This window comes from Cyprinodon tularosa, unplaced genomic scaffold (genome assembly GCF_016077235.1).
Source record: "Cyprinodon tularosa strain WSP-4 unplaced genomic scaffold, ASM1607723v1 ctg116, whole genome shotgun sequence".
NCBI lineage: Eukaryota > Metazoa > Chordata > Actinopteri > Cyprinodontiformes > Cyprinodontidae > Cyprinodon > Cyprinodon tularosa.
Genome location: NW_024037959.1, coordinates 957,629 through 974,356, shown reverse-complemented (window position 1 = coordinate 974,356; position 16,728 = coordinate 957,629). Strand labels below are relative to the sequence as shown.

General features: G+C 39.0%; 1 protein-coding gene across 5 annotated transcripts; it reads right to left on the bottom strand.

Moving 5' to 3' along the window:
• rrbp1a (ribosome binding protein 1a) lies at positions 1 to 15,463 on the bottom strand. Of its 5 annotated transcripts, none has more exons than XM_038306886.1 (26): positions 15,231 to 15,463; positions 12,381 to 13,389; positions 11,579 to 11,739; positions 11,361 to 11,483; positions 9,920 to 10,072; positions 9,659 to 9,777; positions 9,386 to 9,539; positions 7,648 to 7,786; positions 7,382 to 7,563; positions 7,269 to 7,306; positions 7,103 to 7,178; positions 6,971 to 7,008; positions 6,808 to 6,889; positions 6,677 to 6,714; positions 6,210 to 6,282; positions 6,038 to 6,127; positions 5,863 to 5,949; positions 5,688 to 5,777; positions 5,511 to 5,603; positions 5,378 to 5,428; positions 5,212 to 5,292; positions 3,897 to 3,995; positions 2,984 to 3,067; positions 2,809 to 2,907; positions 593 to 727; positions 1 to 491 (listed from the first exon to the last, which is right to left on the bottom strand). In XM_038306886.1, the coding sequence occupies exons 2-26, from the start codon at positions 13,369 to 13,371 to the stop codon at positions 453 to 455; spliced, it is 3,315 nt and encodes a 1,104-aa protein (XP_038162814.1). In that variant the 5' UTR covers positions 13,372 to 13,389; positions 15,231 to 15,463; the 3' UTR covers positions 1 to 452. The 5 variants fall into 5 exon arrangements, with proteins under 5 accessions (XP_038162814.1, XP_038162834.1, XP_038162843.1 ...); XM_038306906.1 differs by having other exon boundaries at positions 7,269 to 7,303; XM_038306915.1 differs by having other exon boundaries at positions 3,897 to 3,980; positions 15,231 to 15,462.
• Between the last annotated feature and the right edge of the window lie 1,265 nt (positions 15,464 to 16,728).

Sequence of the window (16,728 nt, the reverse complement as noted above, 5' to 3'; positions counted from 1 at the left end):
TAGTGCTAAACTGTAGTTTATTCATTCATACCAATCTGATGTATTGTCAGCCAGATGCAGAGGAAAGCAGGCTCTACAATGAACCATAAAATGTTCCCATCATTCAACCACATAGAAAAGACATACAAGGTAATTGCACAGATTGAAGCACGTCTGACGTGCCTTCATGTTCCCTTTTAACACTGAACTATGAGGAAATGTTTGGAATATAAGGCAAGGGGATAAATAACTTCTGACATGATCAGAATTGTAGATGGAATGTGAGCTTCAGTAAAGACTGCAGCAGGATTCTCTCCACTAATCTTACGCTGAAATCTTCATTACAAAAAAATATTTGATCCCTACAGTTGCAACAAAATGCAAACTACAGTACAAGAAGAATAAATTTGGAATGCATAACTAGGTAATCATAAGGCATATTTGGCAGCTTTATGGTAGCGTTCCCAGAGATTTTAGACAGATGTTCCTTCCTTCAGTTCCACAATTTCTCCCTAAAAAAAAAAAAAAAAAAAAACACAGAAGAAACATGACATATTAGAAACAAAATAAGATTAAAGACAGCCTGTGTGTTTCAAAGCAGTATCAGACCCACCTTGTGCTCCTGTAGTGTTTTCACAGTCTCTCTCTCTTTGGTCAGCTGCTCCTGAGTGGCTTTAAGAAGCTGCTGGAGCTTAGTGGCTGCTTGGCCAAGGTCTTTGGACAGCTTCTTCTCCTTCTCAAGGCGCTCCTGTTTACATAATGGTAAACATCATCAATAAGTGAAATTTATACAACTTTTAGAAATTGTGAGGAAGACTGAATGAACAAGGAAATTTTTAAGGCATTTAAGGTAAAATAATTTGTAAAAGCAGGTTGACATAAATGACTAACCTTTGCATGGTCACCAACTGTGGTGAGAGATGGATTACAAATGGTGCTTTAATGTTAATGTTTAACTCTGACATTCACGTCGTTTAAATTATGCATGTGTAGTATTAGTGTGTAATTATAAAAAGCGTTTCATTTTTTATAAAGCCTATAGTAAAATTCTGATACCTATAAATTCAATCCAAGTTGACGCAGCTTTCATTTAAAGGCTTGATGTGCGTTAGAGGCCTGCGAAGGCCGGCGGGTCAGAGAGAACGTCATGTTTTGATTGTAGAATAATATCCCAAAGTTTTAAATATTTTAGAAAGCTTTGTTCCCCTTCATCTAGAAGGTATCAGTGCTGAATTCCTTCCAATATGTGGACGTTCAGCTAACCTGATCGGTCTAGAAACAAGAGAACTAAATCTGGGAAGCAGCCAAGAGATGCATGGCATCTGGAGGAGCTGGAGAAATCCACAGCTAAGCTGGGGGAATCAACTTTTACTATAAACCTATGGACTTTATTAAAGAGAAGAAAGAAATGAGCCACTGAAAAGCTCCACAGAATGTCCTACTGCAAATGGGGAGAACAGAAACCCGTCACTATTGGAGATCAGAATTGACCTCTCAGGCCTAGGTGCAAAGGTCAAGGCTGATATACAGTAAGAAAGGCTTTAGATACAGTTTAATCCTAGAAGAAATCCTTTTGAAAATTTTAAAGGGATAGTTCGGGATTTTTGACATGAATCTGTATGGCATCCCCATCACCAGTGTCATGCAATCACACTGACTTATCCCTGGCAGCATCCTGTGAGCAGAGTTCTCGTCCAGCTTTGGTCAAGCCGAAAGTAGTCCGGCAGGTTTGCTAGACCCAGCGAAATAAAACGTTTCTCTTCCCAAAACATTATGTGTTCAAAAGAGTGATATTTTTGCATCCCAAAAACATTGTAGTGGAAAAAGTCACACGTCGTTATCACTTGGTCCTATTTTCTCTCTGTTCGTATCAGTGCGCGCGACACCATGACCTGACAGCTAGGGCCTACCTGTTTGATTCGCGATTGTTTACTACTGGGGAAGATGTCTGACTACGAGAGCGACGAGGAAAACATCGACTTCCACTTAAAGCCAAAGGGATATCTTTATGAACCCGAGTACACTGACGATGAACTTCGACAAATGGAGTTAGATCGGGCAGAAAGAGAGAGGGTGGACAGAGAAGTGATGGAAGCTGAAGCCGGAGCCGCAGGATACAGAACCTTTCCATTGATGAGGATGTCGGAGTTGCAGCAGCTGCTGTCTGCATCACAAACAACAGCGACTTCCCTGCCCTCCTCAAATGTCTAATGAACTTGGTTAGCTCTAAAGCTAGCTCGGTGGCGTTGCTTGTAAATGCAGCTGCTAAGTTAGCACTGAAATGAGCTGGAAAAGTTGAGCTCGCTGTCAGAATGACGGCGCGCACTGATACGAACAGAGAGAAAATAGGACCAAGTGATAACGACGTGTGACTTTTTCCACTACAATGTTTTTGGGATGCAAAAATATCACTCTTTTGAACACATAATGTTTTGGAAAGAGAAACGTTTTATTTCGCTGGGTCTAGCAAACCTGCCGGACTACTTTCGGCTTGACCAAAGCTGGACCAGAACTCTGCTCACAGGATGCTGCCAGGGGTAAGTCAGTGTGATTGCATGACACTGGTGATGGGGATGCCATACAGATTCATGTCAAAAATCCCGAACTATCTCTTTAAGTTTCAACAAGACTTGAAAGTAGAGCTAAGATTTATCTGAAAAAGGAGAAATTCCCTGAACACTACAATGCTTTAGATCAATGTTCTCTCACTTCTACAACAGTGCTGACTGATTTTAGTAGCTTCTACTGAATGATGAATAATGTAAAGTGTTAATACAGCAAGATCGGAAGGTGCTCAGCTGATGTGTATCTAGTTCCTTCATCACACACCTTAAGCTGAGCTAAATCTTCTGTGTCCGACTGTGGCGCATCTGAAGAAGCTTTTAAAAGATCCAGCTGGGCTTGTAGTTCACCTACTGTCTTCTGAGCCTGGAAGTCAAAGAGATGGTTCAATGTTGTCAACTACATTTAATGAGAACGTCAAACTAGATCACAGATAACCTACCTGCTCAAATTCCTCTGACAGCTGCTGCCTCAGAGTCTCCTCCCCGTGCAGCTTTACTGTCATCCGACTCAATTCGTCCTGGACCTGAAAGCACACAGAAACACACATCATAAACAAACCTATCCAGACATGCAAGGGTCAAATCAGCACCCACCCATTAACACAGAAGCCGGTCTAAGTTTCTGCTCCTGGCATTTTAGGTGTAATGTTAAAGTTCAGAAAGGGTTTTCTACTCTGATTATGGTGAGGAAAAAGAGTTAAGAGAGGGCTGAGCATGCTAACATATGTAGCAGAGGAAGAGCAGCAGTGAGAGTTAGGAGAACTTAGTCAAAGCAAACAGGTTAGCATACAGAGCCACTGTCAGAGGAGTACTGGACAGACTGGAATTTAAGCACACCCTGATCGTCAGGTCATCTGTGTTTACTGATGCTGTGTAGCCTCATTATTGCACAGATCAGCCAAACTCTAATGACCAACAACTGTTTTTTTTTTATTTCAGGGTAAACCAAGCCACATTAAGGCTTGTTCTAGATTGCTGTTCCAGTCACTGTCGAGTACTTGCTGACATGGAAGTGAAGGGTGCCCAGTGATCCTCGCACCCTCACCTGACTGGTTTCAGCCTCAGCTGGGCCATTCTGCTCTCCCTGAGTCTGCTTCATGAGCTCACCAAGCTTCTCTTTGACCTGAAACAGGAAGCAGTTGCCCATCACTCGTTACATAATCACTTGTGAATCCCTTGTGTTCTTGCATGAAAGCGACACCTTACGGAGCAGGTTGAGAGCATAATGGAAGGATTTCCACAAATCCCTCATGTCATAAATAACACACTCCTCTTAATTTAGTCACTTTATAAATAGACTTGTACATGTTTGCCTTTATAAGGACAAAAAAGGGCATGTTAGATAAAACTCACCTGTTGAAGCTCCTCCTTGTGTGCCTTGACATCCTTCTGGGCCAAATCCAACTGGTTTTGACAATCTGACAACTGCAGCTTCAGCTGAGCAGAGGGGAACTGAGGTTAGGTGGGAATGGCTTTAGTACCATTAATATAAATCATCCCCATCTTAATTTGCAGCTTTTCAAACAAACTGATGTAATTTATTTGGGTTTATTGGGTAGACCAACACAAAGTAACATTTAGCCGAGAATTTGTGGGGTGGGGGGTATTGTATAAGATATTGTGTTCTAGTCAGAAATAAACTTTTTCCTCAAGCAACTTGCATAATTTCCATTTCAAGCTTCCATACATTTTCCAGACTTAAAACAAATTATTTAAGTCTTATATTCTAGATTCTAGAGTACTTTTACCAATCTTGCAGCAAATAAAATTAAAAGGAAAACAATAAAACATTGCAAATTTAACCTCTCACCACTCAATGTTGATGAACAGCCGACTTCAAAAAGTTAATGGTTTCTTCTACACAGGACAGATTCTTTGAAAGCACAGCTTGTGATAACTATGATGTTGTATAAATGTGTAAAAAAAAAGGGCAAGGAATTATTTAAATCACAATTCAACTTAAACATCTTACTAAATGGTTCCAGCAGCTAAAAGAAAAGTTCTTTTTTCTTAATTACTACATTTTTATCTGTGGTTTGATTAGCAATGCAAAATCAAAAGCATTCAATTGAACTTAAATTCCCATGCTCATGTATTCAGACATCTGATGGAGTTGATCATATAGCAATTTTAGAAGCTAAACTACTTCAATGGAATGTGCTTAATATCAAAGCATATTCATGCATCAAATGTGGTCCAGTCAAATTTCAAACCTTAAACCAACTAAGAATTTCTGTCAGGACCTAAACAAATGTATAAAACTTCTCAATTTGGTCTGACTGAGCTTGAGCTATTTCACAAAAGATAAGCAAAAATGTCTGTCTCCAAACATGTAAATTTGGTAGAGATGTTCATCGAAAAGCAAAGGTTGGTTCTACATAATATTGACTGAAGTGTGTAAATACAGATGTAGGCCAAGCTTTTGAGAGTTGTGTGTATGGATTTTAAGTAGACAGAAACTTTTTATTTTATTTTAATTCCACATACTTTGTGTTGGTTTACCTAATAAACAGGCAAGACAATTAATACACTTCAGTGGTTGTAAAATGACAAAATTTTACATAGGTGTAAACAGTGCTGAGAGGCTCTAAATGTGACACAAAGATTCAGCAGAAAACAAATACTGCTTGTATCTGTTTCTTTACTGAAGAGGTTTCTGCTCTTGTACCTGTTCCACTGCTTCTGAGGTCATTGGGTTATCTGATTGTTTTTCAAGCTGAGCTTCCAGAAGCATAATTTGTTCCTTCAGCTACAAAAACAAACAAAAAAAATAGAAAATCTTAACTTTTTATACTACAATTACATAAAAATGGGTTTTATGGTGAGAACCCAACCTGTTCTACACTTTGGTTTTCTGCTTCCAGCTTGCCGACTTTCTGCAACGCCTGCCAGGTCAGAGTCATGACAGTGAATATTTGTCTTAAACAGGCTGAAGGTGCCAAAACAAACAGTCTGGTTTTATTTTACCTCCTTCAACTGTTCTTCTGAGTTTGCCATCTTTGACTTCCAAACCAACTCCTCTTCTTCTACACTTTTCTGCAGATGTTTCAGCATTCCTTCCTGTGTGACAATCAAGCCAAAGGTATTTATATGACTTAAAAAAAGAAAATACTAGTCCATGCAGTTATGGTTTCATTCCCTTACAGTTTCAGCCAGGACAGTCCTGTACTGATCACATTCAGCCTGCAGCGAACTGTAGTTCTCCTCCGATTCCTTCAGTTTCTCCAGGATCTCCTACATGGACAACAAAAATATTCAAACCTACATCTTAAGACATTTTCATCAAGTTTACATTTGAAGAGAATAAAAAGTGACTTACCGGCGAAGCCGTGGTTGAGATGGACTCCTGACTCTGCTGGCTTAGTGTCTTCTGAGCTTCCTGTGTGAATGATTTCAACCAGTTGGACTAAAAGAAGAGAGAAACACAGATCATCATTATGTGGGTTTTTGGCCATAACAGCAGAGTGATTCAGTCAGTAGTTTCCATTTCTTACCTGTTCCGTCTCTACTGGTATCTGTGGGAAGAGCGACTGAAGAGCCTCTTTGGTTTCTCTTCGCAGAGCTGCCAGTTGAGCCACAGCGTCCTGCAGCAGTGGCAGATACGTTGGATCATAAATAAATAAATTGTGCATGTATATATATATATATATAAAAAAGAAGACTTACATGATCTGTAGTTGCTTTTGCTCCCCGGAGCTCCTCTTGTAGTGAAGTAATGAGAGAATCCTTCTCAGACAGACTGGCAAATAGAAAAAATTCCAGTTTTGAAATTTTTGGAAACACTTAAAGCCCTTAGGGTATTTTAAAAAATGCTTTAAGCAAGACCCGGTTAATTATCAGTAGGTTCTGTAAATTATGAGGTTTTTTTTAAACCTTTCCTACCTTATAGGTGTTAAATTTTAATAATAATAGTTAGTATGGAAATTTGGGGATTTATGGGATAATCTAGTCTCAAGTCCTGGCCCTATTTAATGTTCGTGGTTAAACAACCAACACAAGGACTAACATGCATACCTGAGCCAGTGATGCGTTTTATGCAACACAAAAATTTTGAAGACGTGATTAGACACATCACATCCCCTATTAACACCTTAAATGATAAGGAGTGAAGTAAAAAAAATGCAAAAGGTTACCTGTTCTGCAGCTGTGTAATCTCTGCTGAACTGTCAGACTGTCAAAACAGAATAACACGTAGTTTCTGTCAGAAATGCTGCACTGACCATAGAATCACATACATTTACACATATTTCATAGTAAAACTGACTTTTGAGTTTTTAACTTGCACCATCTCCTCTTTGAGGTTTTTCAGTTCTTCCTGAAGTGAAGCGACGAGGGAGGCATCCTCGCTAAAATACACACATAAAAAATTGCATCAGTTAGCATGTAGGATTTGATAGATTCCCGACCCCCCAATCAATCTGCCTTACCTCTTATTTTTTTGCTCAAGTTCAGCGATAGTGTTCTCCTATTGGCACAATTTCTCATTATTAGCATCATAAATAACAGTAGCTTCACACGTATGACCAATGGAGTCAATACTGAATGATTCAAACACTCACAGCAGCTTCCTTCTTAATCTGCAGCTGCTTCAGTTCCTCCTGAAGTGCACTCAACTGGGTGTCCTTTTCTTGAAGGCTGTGAAAGTGAGATGGCTTTTAAAAAGAAGCTGTAAAATAATACACCTTTTAATCTGATACTTTTAGAAGAGAAAGATGATGTACTAACCCCAGCTTTAGATGTTCCAGTTCAGCTGGATTCAACTGCTGAAGCAGAAATGATTATAATCACTTAGCTCTATGTCCAAACAAAAGTTTATCTGAAATACAAATTTGTCCTACCTGCTTGCCGTCTTCATCATGTTTACTCTGACTTGCCTCCAACAGAGAGTTGATTGAAGCTACCTGCTGTGTAAGCTGGTTCTTCTCTACCTGTGTCTCCTGCAGCTGGGCATTGAGGGTATCCACCTGAGCAGACCACTCCTTGACCTCAGCCTCCAACCTCTCTATGCGCACTTGATACTCTGCATAGACAAAATTGCCATTTAATTTTACACTACTGTTTGGCATGTGATAATGAACAAAGCGCTGCAGCGCCTTTCTCTGACCTGTTAGTGCGCCACTGTCTTGTTGGGTCTTCTCCAAAGTGGCTTGCAGGCTGTTGTTTTTGCCTTGTGTTGTCCTGAGCTCCTCACACACCTCCTCTAGTCTCTTCTGCAATGCTTGCTCACTTTCTGCACTGCTTGCCTGGAGGGTTTTGGTTAAAATGTATCAGACAGCAGGTGGCAGCAAAGATTTATCACAATTCTAGATTAAGAAATTTATGTAGAGAAATTATTACAAAACACACAAAGAAGCCACACCTATCGTATTATTAGAAAATATTTGGCAGGAAAGATGTGATTCCAACATTGTTAAGCCACTCTGTTTTTGCAAGACTGTCTTGCAGAAAGTGCAATGAAAGATTTCAGAAATAAATCAAACAACTCTTGGGCTAATAGAGCTTTAACTACTCCTGCTGACAATCTCACAAGCATAAAGCAGCTGTGGTGGTCTGCAAGTTTATGAATAAACAAAAAGGCCTATCAGTTGTGCTGACTTAATCACTTCAAATATCCAGCAAAAGAGGAAGGAGCCACAGCATGTGAGCCACTGACTGTACAAGGCAATGTGCGAATCAACGGTTAAAGATGTACTTCCTATATGTAGGCCATGTGGGTTGAATTCAAACCAGGAAGTTAAAACGAAGAATAAAAAAAGAAAGAAACACCAGTTTTACAGTCTCATTGGAAATTGTTTTTAGTTTGGAAAAGGTTTTCAAGATGAAGCAGTCTTTGGGGGTTATGATAATCAAGTGACATTAAAATAATATTGTTTGAGACAGGACACAAAATGTTTCAGATATCTTGCTTCCTAACAGCATCCTGTGCAGAGAGGTGTGTTAAAGCGCCACCCTGGGGCCGTTTGTGGCATTTTGATCTTGTAAAGCCAAAGCAGCATGTAAAGAATGGTTACATTTTGCCCCATGATGTTGATGAGGGCTACAGTTTTTTAATATTTAAAGGATGAAAAAATTCATAGATGAGATAATGATTTAAAAAATGGGAAAAAACTAAATGGATTTTTGGGATAGCACTAAAGATTTTTTACATTTGATTTATTGTTCATTTCATCTAAGGAGGATGAGCTTTCACTTTCATCTTTAGTTTTAATTGCAAATTTTTGTTTTAAATGCAGTCCTAATTGCTTGTATGTTTTATCCAGTTTTTTAACATGCTCATTTTATTTTACCTTACTTTACTTGTAACATATTTTTATGCATTTATTAAGTATACATTTATTTCTTTATCAAAATATCTACTTTTAAATCCATTTTCAAAAATGACATTTTTATTAGTCTAAGGAATATTTATGACAAAATTGTTATTTTTCCATTTCTGTTCCCAGGTTTTTGTTGTTCTGCTGGGAATTTTGAACAGCTCTCAGTGTTTTGGGGTGAGGCAGGGTCTACTTTTCTAAATTATAGTTCTTATGCAAATATTTAATAAAACTGAACTGATACAGAATCTTACAGCTTTTTTTTCCCCTTTGCAGGTTAATCATCCTACTGTTACATTAATTCTTAAGCCTAACAGGAACCCATTCCCAGAACATGAGAAGGTCAGGGAATAGGCGGCAAAAGCCTTACATTTTTCTTCACTCCATAGCCAAACGGCTGTTGAAAGACGACACTGGGTTTATTAGAAAACGGCAAAAAATAAAAAAAAAACTGCTTCCACGTGGAAACCTGAGAACAGATCGTGTATAGTATAATAAAAATGTGCCGTTCCTACAGGCTGTGCCAACCTGCAGCAGTGTGAGCTTTTTCTCTGCAGCAGAGAGCTTGGACTCCAGCCCTTTTCTGACGTGCTCATCAGCAAGCAGATTTTCAGTCTTCTCTCCGAGCTCTTTGGTCAACTTTGCACATTCCTGACGTAGCTTGGCCAGCTCTGCATTTTGTCTGTGCACAGAATGAAACAAAATGGAGAGTTTTTTTAAATAAAGTAAATAAAACATGGCAAAATTCTGAAATTATCTCCATCATTTAAATTTTATTGTTAAATATAGTTATGAACTCACTTGCTCTCAGCTTGACTAGTTGCTTTGTTTAGGGCATCACGGAGGATTGAATTTTCCTGCTGTAGACGAGCAAGTTGGGCATTAGGACCTTTTTCCAGCTGGTCCTGCAGGCTCAGGATCTGCATTATAAAGATTTGACATCAATATTGCTAGAAAAGCACTGAAAAAAAGACAACTCGAATATAATGCAATTCATTTTAGCAGATGAAGATCCGAAACTCAAGTTCTGGTAAACTTCATCATAAGATGAAAGGAACCAACCTTTGCATTGAGTCTCTGGGTCTGGGCTACATGGTCCTGGTAACTGGCCTGCATGCGAGCTTGCAGAGCAATCATTTCTTGTTCTCTCTTACTCAGCTGAGAGCTGAGCCGGGTCTCCACACTGGCAACCTTTGACTTCTCTGCCGACAGCTCCTGATAAAAAGTAAAGTACAGTCAGACCCATTAGGGTTCATCTAATGCTTTTGTTGCTGCACAGTCACTTCAGAGTGAAGAACCTTAGAAAGCAGCAGTCACTGCTTTCATTTCATACATTACAAAACAAGGCTTTGGTCTTACAATTTGATCATTATTTAACTCCTAATTTAGAAAAAAAATAAGGTTTGAACAACAATTACAACACAGGCCATTTCACAATATATCTTAAATTAATTTCATTATAGTTGCTAAAAAGAGATGCTGTCAAAATGTGTTGTATCCGGAAAGTTTAATGATAACAAAGGTTATTTTGTTCTAAATCTGAGGGCAGCAGTGAGACAAAACTAAATTCCAATTAAAAATATTAAGAAAATATAAGCCTAGGCTAGCTGAAAAGTTGGGTTGATTCTGACTCCAATACAAGGGCTTTTTAATAATTCGATATTTTATTTAATGAGATTTTATTTGTTGAGCCATCTTTTGTTTACCTCTGCTGCCACCTATAGGACACAAAAAAAACCCAATAAAGGCCAAGAGAAATTATAAATCATAATCTTCCACAATTAACCAAAAATAGAAGATACCAAAAATCTGTTTCCAAATAAGAATGGGCTTAAAAAATCAATTCTGCATTGCATTAAGACACCAAGTGCTATACTAAAGTTTTACAAAAGAAAAAAAAAAGTTTAACAAAGTCCAGCTGCTTTTATTTAACCCTTATGGCTCCCAAGACAAGTTTTGTTTGTTTTATTGCTATTCTGTTGGCCTTGTTGATACAAATAAAATAGAAAATGACAATGCCAAAATTTATAAAGCCATCTGTGTCCTTTCACCGTTTTTTACCAATTTGATTTATATTAAAGTTCCATCTCACAGAGGGTGAAGATTGTTTTTTTTTACATGTTCTTGAAATCTGCACATTGTCTAGCATTTTTTTTTATATTGTCTTTAAACTGTCACATGTACAGTGTAATGAAATTCAATCTCAGGCTCAGAAAAACCATAACCCAAAAAAAAAAAAAAAAATCTTTTTCAGAGGAGAATTGTTTTGCTGAATTTGCCTCCTAAATTACAAGGGAAAAGTAATACATCAAAGTACTTGAGAGCAGTTGGGGGAGGGGCAGGACTTTATGGAGAAACCTTTACCCACATGAAAAAATAAAACTCTTCTCACTCCAAAACTTTCTCTTTAGCCAAATTAATAAAAAATCTTAAGTGGAAGACAACCATCAGCTTTAAACTATGCCAACAGACAGAATGGGTGATAGGTATTTAGATTTTGAACCTTAGTGATCTCTCGAAGACGATTCTTTGCAGCAGAAGCATCCTCCTGCTCTGCTACCAGCTGCTTTTCTCTCTCCTCCAGTTGCTTCTTGAGCATGGCAACCGGATCTCCTTTTTGAGTGGCCTAAAAACACACAATGCAAAAAGAAAAGAATACATCTCTCTCTCTTTATGTTAACCCCTCCACCCATCCCAACCGCTGGCTGCTTCATTTCATACCGTGTGCCAGGTATCCTGAATGGTGCCGACTTTCTCAGAAAGGATCTCAATGAGCCGGTGCGCCTCTCTCTCACTGAACATCATGCTGCTGATGGTGGAAACCAGAGCTTTATAGGGCAGGTACAGAGGAGCGTCAGCAGAATCAACCGCTGCTGCTGCTGAAGAGGCATAAACAAAACAAAAAAACAACATCAGAGATAATAACGAATAAATTTATAATTTAAAACAAATCTTAATATTTTATTTTGTTTCATGACATTTTGGAGCTCCAGAGCTGGCCCTACAAGTCTGTGGCACAGGTCATTTTTAGACAGAAAAATGCTGGGTTGTTGTGGCACCAGGCAGAGACGAGCCTCAGGAAAAGGAGAAGGTCAGCCCCTCCTCTCTGCTCATTGTAAGAGGCACTGAAAAGCTTTGTAAGCTAACCAAACAGGGCCAACAGTGTTTGGACAAGCTGCTGTGCTCTATGCCCCTCAGAGCACAGGGTCAGACGTTACCCACGTCTGCCCCTTGGTACTGTGGGTACACAGCTGGTAGATCATCAATACCAACAGGTTGTTTCTGCCTGGACATTTATGTAACCCAACTATGCAGGCATGTCTTCTCTCTTTCTCTCTCTATTCAGCAACACAAAACACCCCGTCATCAGTGTTGTGGCTAATGTAGTTCCTGGTTCCATGACCATTTCCTGCACTTCAAAGGACAAGACTAATTTCTGCAGTGTTAGTCTATAAAGCAATACTGGTCAATAACAGTTTAATAACGGATATAAAGCTATGTTGCGGTTTAGACGTGTGCTTACCGGACTCTGACTTCTTCTTGGAAGCTTTTTTCTTGGGTTCCTGTGTTTTATTTGGAGCAGCTGGAGCCTGCTGAGACCCTACCGGAGGCACAGCCATCACAGGGACATCTTTGGTGACGGTCTCCAGCACTGGGGTAGCCTTCGATGGAACTGGTGTGGACTTTGCTGTGGCTGGAACAGACCTGCTTGGTGCAGGGGCAGATTTATTTGGTGCAGGGGCAGCAGATTTAGCTTGGGTGTTGCTAGACTTGGTTGATGCTGAGGCAGTGGCTGGAGGAGGGGCAGATTTGGTGGATGGATTTGGAGCAGACTTTGTAGATGTAGAAGTAGATTTTGCAGATGCTGTTGCAGACTTGGTTGAAGCTGGCGCAGAGGGTGAAGGGGCTGCTTTGGTCTGTGCAGACAGAGGAGCCTGGGTCATAGAAGAGGCTGCTGAAGACTTTACTGGTGCGGGAGCAGACACCACTGTGGGGGCTGGCTGAGTTGAGGCTGGCTCAATCTTTGCCACTTTCTTCTTCTTTTTCTCCTTAGGAGAGGGCACAGGTGAGGGCTCAGCAGCTAAGCTAGGCTCAGCTCCAGGCTTGGGTTGAGATTCCACAACTACTGGGGCTGCAGATGGTTTGACGTCAACCAGTGGAGCAGGCTCAGTGGCAGGAACAGCAGCTACAGCTGGAGCAGCACCAGGCTCAATGGCTGCTTCAGCTTCAGAGTCAGCACCTTCTTCAGACTTCTCCTGATCTGAGATTTTTCCGTTTGGCTTTTCCTCTTTTTTCTTCCCACGAGTCTTCTTCTCTGCTACTTTGTCTTTTTTCTTCTTTTCTGAGCGAACCGACTGTATTTTACCCAACTCCCTGCGTTGTTTAGCAAGAGCCTCCTCATAGGAAGTTTCCTTCATGGAGAAGGTGGAAACCAGGGCAATCCCTACAGCAGAGATCACCATGAAACCACCAAACACCATAATCCCAAGAGTCTGGGGGTCATAGATATCCATCTTTTGATTTCAGTAAACCTAAAATAAGAAAGAGGAAGTTATTAAAAGAGGTACAAACCAAAGAGGCTGTTTGCAACAATAATCTAGGCCAATAATTGGGTAATGTTGATATCAAGCAAAAAAAATAATAATCATAAAAAAACAGCGTTAGAGAGAGGTGGTCTGTGGTAAACAAACATCCTCTTTCATTTAAACAACCTCAAGGTGTCGCCAAATTCCCTAATACGTTCCAGGGAAGGCTGCAATCTGCACCCCGTTATGGAGCATTGAGCAGAAGCTCCTAAAACCTGGAAAATTACGTTTCCTCTATTTATATAAAGCATCTGCGTTAAGAACCAAATGATCCTGTGTGCACTTGGAACGCTGCTTAATAAAGAGTTAAAAAAATAAATTAATTAATTAAAACAAACACAAAAGGTAAACTAAGCAAGATTGTGTTTTACCGAACAATTTCTTTGCATGCTAAATATGCTTTTTTTATCATTTGGAAGGTGTTGGTTTTATTTTATTTTATTTTTTTTTTACATATACTTGATCTTAAAATTTTAGCACATCTTTATCTGCACAAGAATTAATATTGTGTATTATAGACAGTCTTATATAAATAGTGTAGAGTAGGTTTTTTTTGGTCTGTATGAGTGTCTATTCTGAATTTTGTAATCTCTCTGGTAATATTATTATGGTTATATTGTTAAAAAGTATTTTTTCAGAGAAATATTTATGCAAACTGTTATAAAGTGATAGAAATCCCAATTTTACATCTCCAAAAAGATTTTTTTTTCTTTTTTTTCAGAAGTTGGCTATCTTAACGTCCTGTCCCGTTATGAGGGGGAAAAAAAGGAAAAGAAAAAAAAAAGCCTAGAAGGGCCCTCAACCTGGAACTCCAGTGACAAACTAGAAAGTTGAGCCTGCAGGGCAGGAAAAAGTTGGATTTTCCCCCCTAACTTTTAATAAAGCAGATGTTTCTGCTTTATACGTTTATCTGTATATAAAAGACTAGAAAAGCGTTAAAAAAAAGTTCCAAATGAGGAAATGTAACTAAAACCTTCTACAAAGACAAATTGACGTAAACATATTTAAAAGGCAACCAATGTTAGTGCAATCAGAGTCCAGAGTCCCTTTTAATTGCAGGCTCCTAAAGGAAGAAGAGCACAGAAAAGACAATATGTTGCTTCCTGATCTGCGGTGACACACTTCAATACATCCACTAGACCTAACAGAAAAGCAGGATAAAGAAAACAACACAAACCAAAAAAAAAAACATGATGATTTCAGCCTTTACAAGAGACTCAACCTACTGGAGAGTTACAGGCTACGTGTACTTTCCAAACTCTGTCCTGCATCCGTGTCCACCGGAATTCCTCCTGTCGGCTACTTTGGCAATTAAAATAAATCGCAATTTCTCAGCCATGCGTACTGTAAGCAATATCTCCACATAAATAATCAGTTTTAGTAGCATATAATTTTACAAACTTCCCGACTGTTTATTTAAACACGTTTAAAACGTTACGTGGGGTTCACAAAATATCTAAATCACATCAAAACTATGACATAGTCTGCAAAATAACGCCATACAGATTTAAGACGTCGTTTAACGGTTTGCAGTAGAGCGATTATTATTATTAATCAATGAATTTTGCTAATGTCCAGCATACCAACTGTTGGTCCGAGCAATAAAATGCTATAAAGTCCACGATAAAACCCGAAAAAAAAAAAATGTACGTCTAAATTGTTCTTATTTAGTTATATACAGAGCTATTCTGTTTAAATAGTTACTTAACGGTTTAGCTCGAAGATAGCTGTCCAAGCTAGCTAAGACTGACTCAATGAATACAATTTTCCAAGAATCCCACACTTACTGCTCTGCTGCTCCCGGTAAAGCTGCGTCTGCTTGCTTCAAAGAGGTACTTGTTGAGAGCAAAATAAAAAGGGCCTCTGGGTTTGAGATGAGCTGACTTATGTGGAGAGCTACCTCTATATTCCAGCTAAGTTGACTCTTCTTTTTTTCCCTCTAACGGCGCTCTCACTCCGCTGGATCCGTGGTCTGCTGTGAAGTCGTGGCACTTCGAGCTGGCTAGACGCGCTGGCCCCGTGCCTCTTACAGCTACAATAAAGCCAGAAGGTTTCTGATTGGCTGAAAAGGAGCTCAGACAGATGCGGTGTTTCATGGGAGATGTAGTTATTCGCTCTCAGTCAAACAAAAGAGGTTTGTCTTTTAACCGAGACCGTCCTCATTTATAACAATACCGTGATAAATGCCGTCTGACTTATCAAATACTTTTTTAAACTGATAAAAGACCTACTGGAAGTAGATGTAGAGCTGTGTTCAAAGGAAAAATAGAATGTTTTTTACAGACTGCAGAACAGTTTTTTCATCTTAGGACTGTCAATGTGAAGAACCTAAGGATTTATGAAGCTGCAGTCTGACAAAATTTCCTGATTAACTTTATATTAAAACAGAAAAAAATACAATGTTACGTTTTCATGCTTCAAATTTTTAACATTGAATTCGAAGGGTTATAATGGAATACTAAAAAATGTAAAATTATAATGAAAATTCAAGCAATTAAGCTTTTATGATTAACTGGGTAAAGTAACAAAAGACATAAACAAACCTAAGACACACTTTATATTACAAGGAACTTCATAGGCTTGGAACATTTAGAGCATTATTTGCTTATTAAGGCTCTTGCAGAAGTATTAGTGTCTCACTGAAAAAAAGGAAATTTTGTGTAGAACTATTGCCAACTTATACACCTGAAGGAATTCTTTGGAGAGGAAAAAGCAGAATTTAAAAAAGGAAGGCCTTTCCATCACAACGGGTTTGACACCCTTGGGTATCCTGTACATGCTTGAACTGGATTAGGTTTCTGAACATGCAGCATCTTTGGTCAGATTTTCTTTTTGTTTTTATACAAACCTGACATTGAAGTGTTTTGTGGATTGTCATTATTCTGTTACAATCAGTCTGATACTCCCAAAATACAGTGTAGTGTTACAACTTACCCCAAAATTCACCAAACCATCCATCCATATTCTGCTGCTTATTTGTTACAGTCATTGTTGGTTCGGTAATGTCAGTTTTCCTAACAGTAAAGTTTTTGAGCTGTAGAAAGAAGCTAGAATACCAAAGTGAACCCATGCACGTACTGGGAGAGCAAAATCCATGCAGAAAGACCACAGTAGAAATTGAGCCCAGGACATTCTTGCTGCAGGGAAACCCTGCTACAAACTGCCCCGCGATGCAACCAACTATTTGTCAGATAAACTATTTGTCAGGCATCAGCTGGGATGTTGCTGTGAACAACTTCAATTATAGATGATACTCTGAAAATCTGTATAATTGTTACTTATTTA

Excerpts from the sequence above, each read along its gene's own strand:
- rrbp1a (XM_038306886.1), bottom strand. The coding sequence starts at position 13,371 with ATGGATATCTATGACCCCCAGACTCTTGGGATTATGGTGTTTGGTGGT. Across the intron at positions 7,009-7,102 it reads AGATTAAGAAGGAAGCTGCT|GAGAACACTATCGCTGAACT; the intron begins GTGAGTGTTTGA and ends TTGTGCCAATAG. Across the intron at positions 3,996-5,211 it reads CCTCAGAAGCAGTGGAACAG|TTCCCCTCTGCTCAGCTGAA; the intron begins GTACAAGAGCAG and ends ACCTAACCTCAG.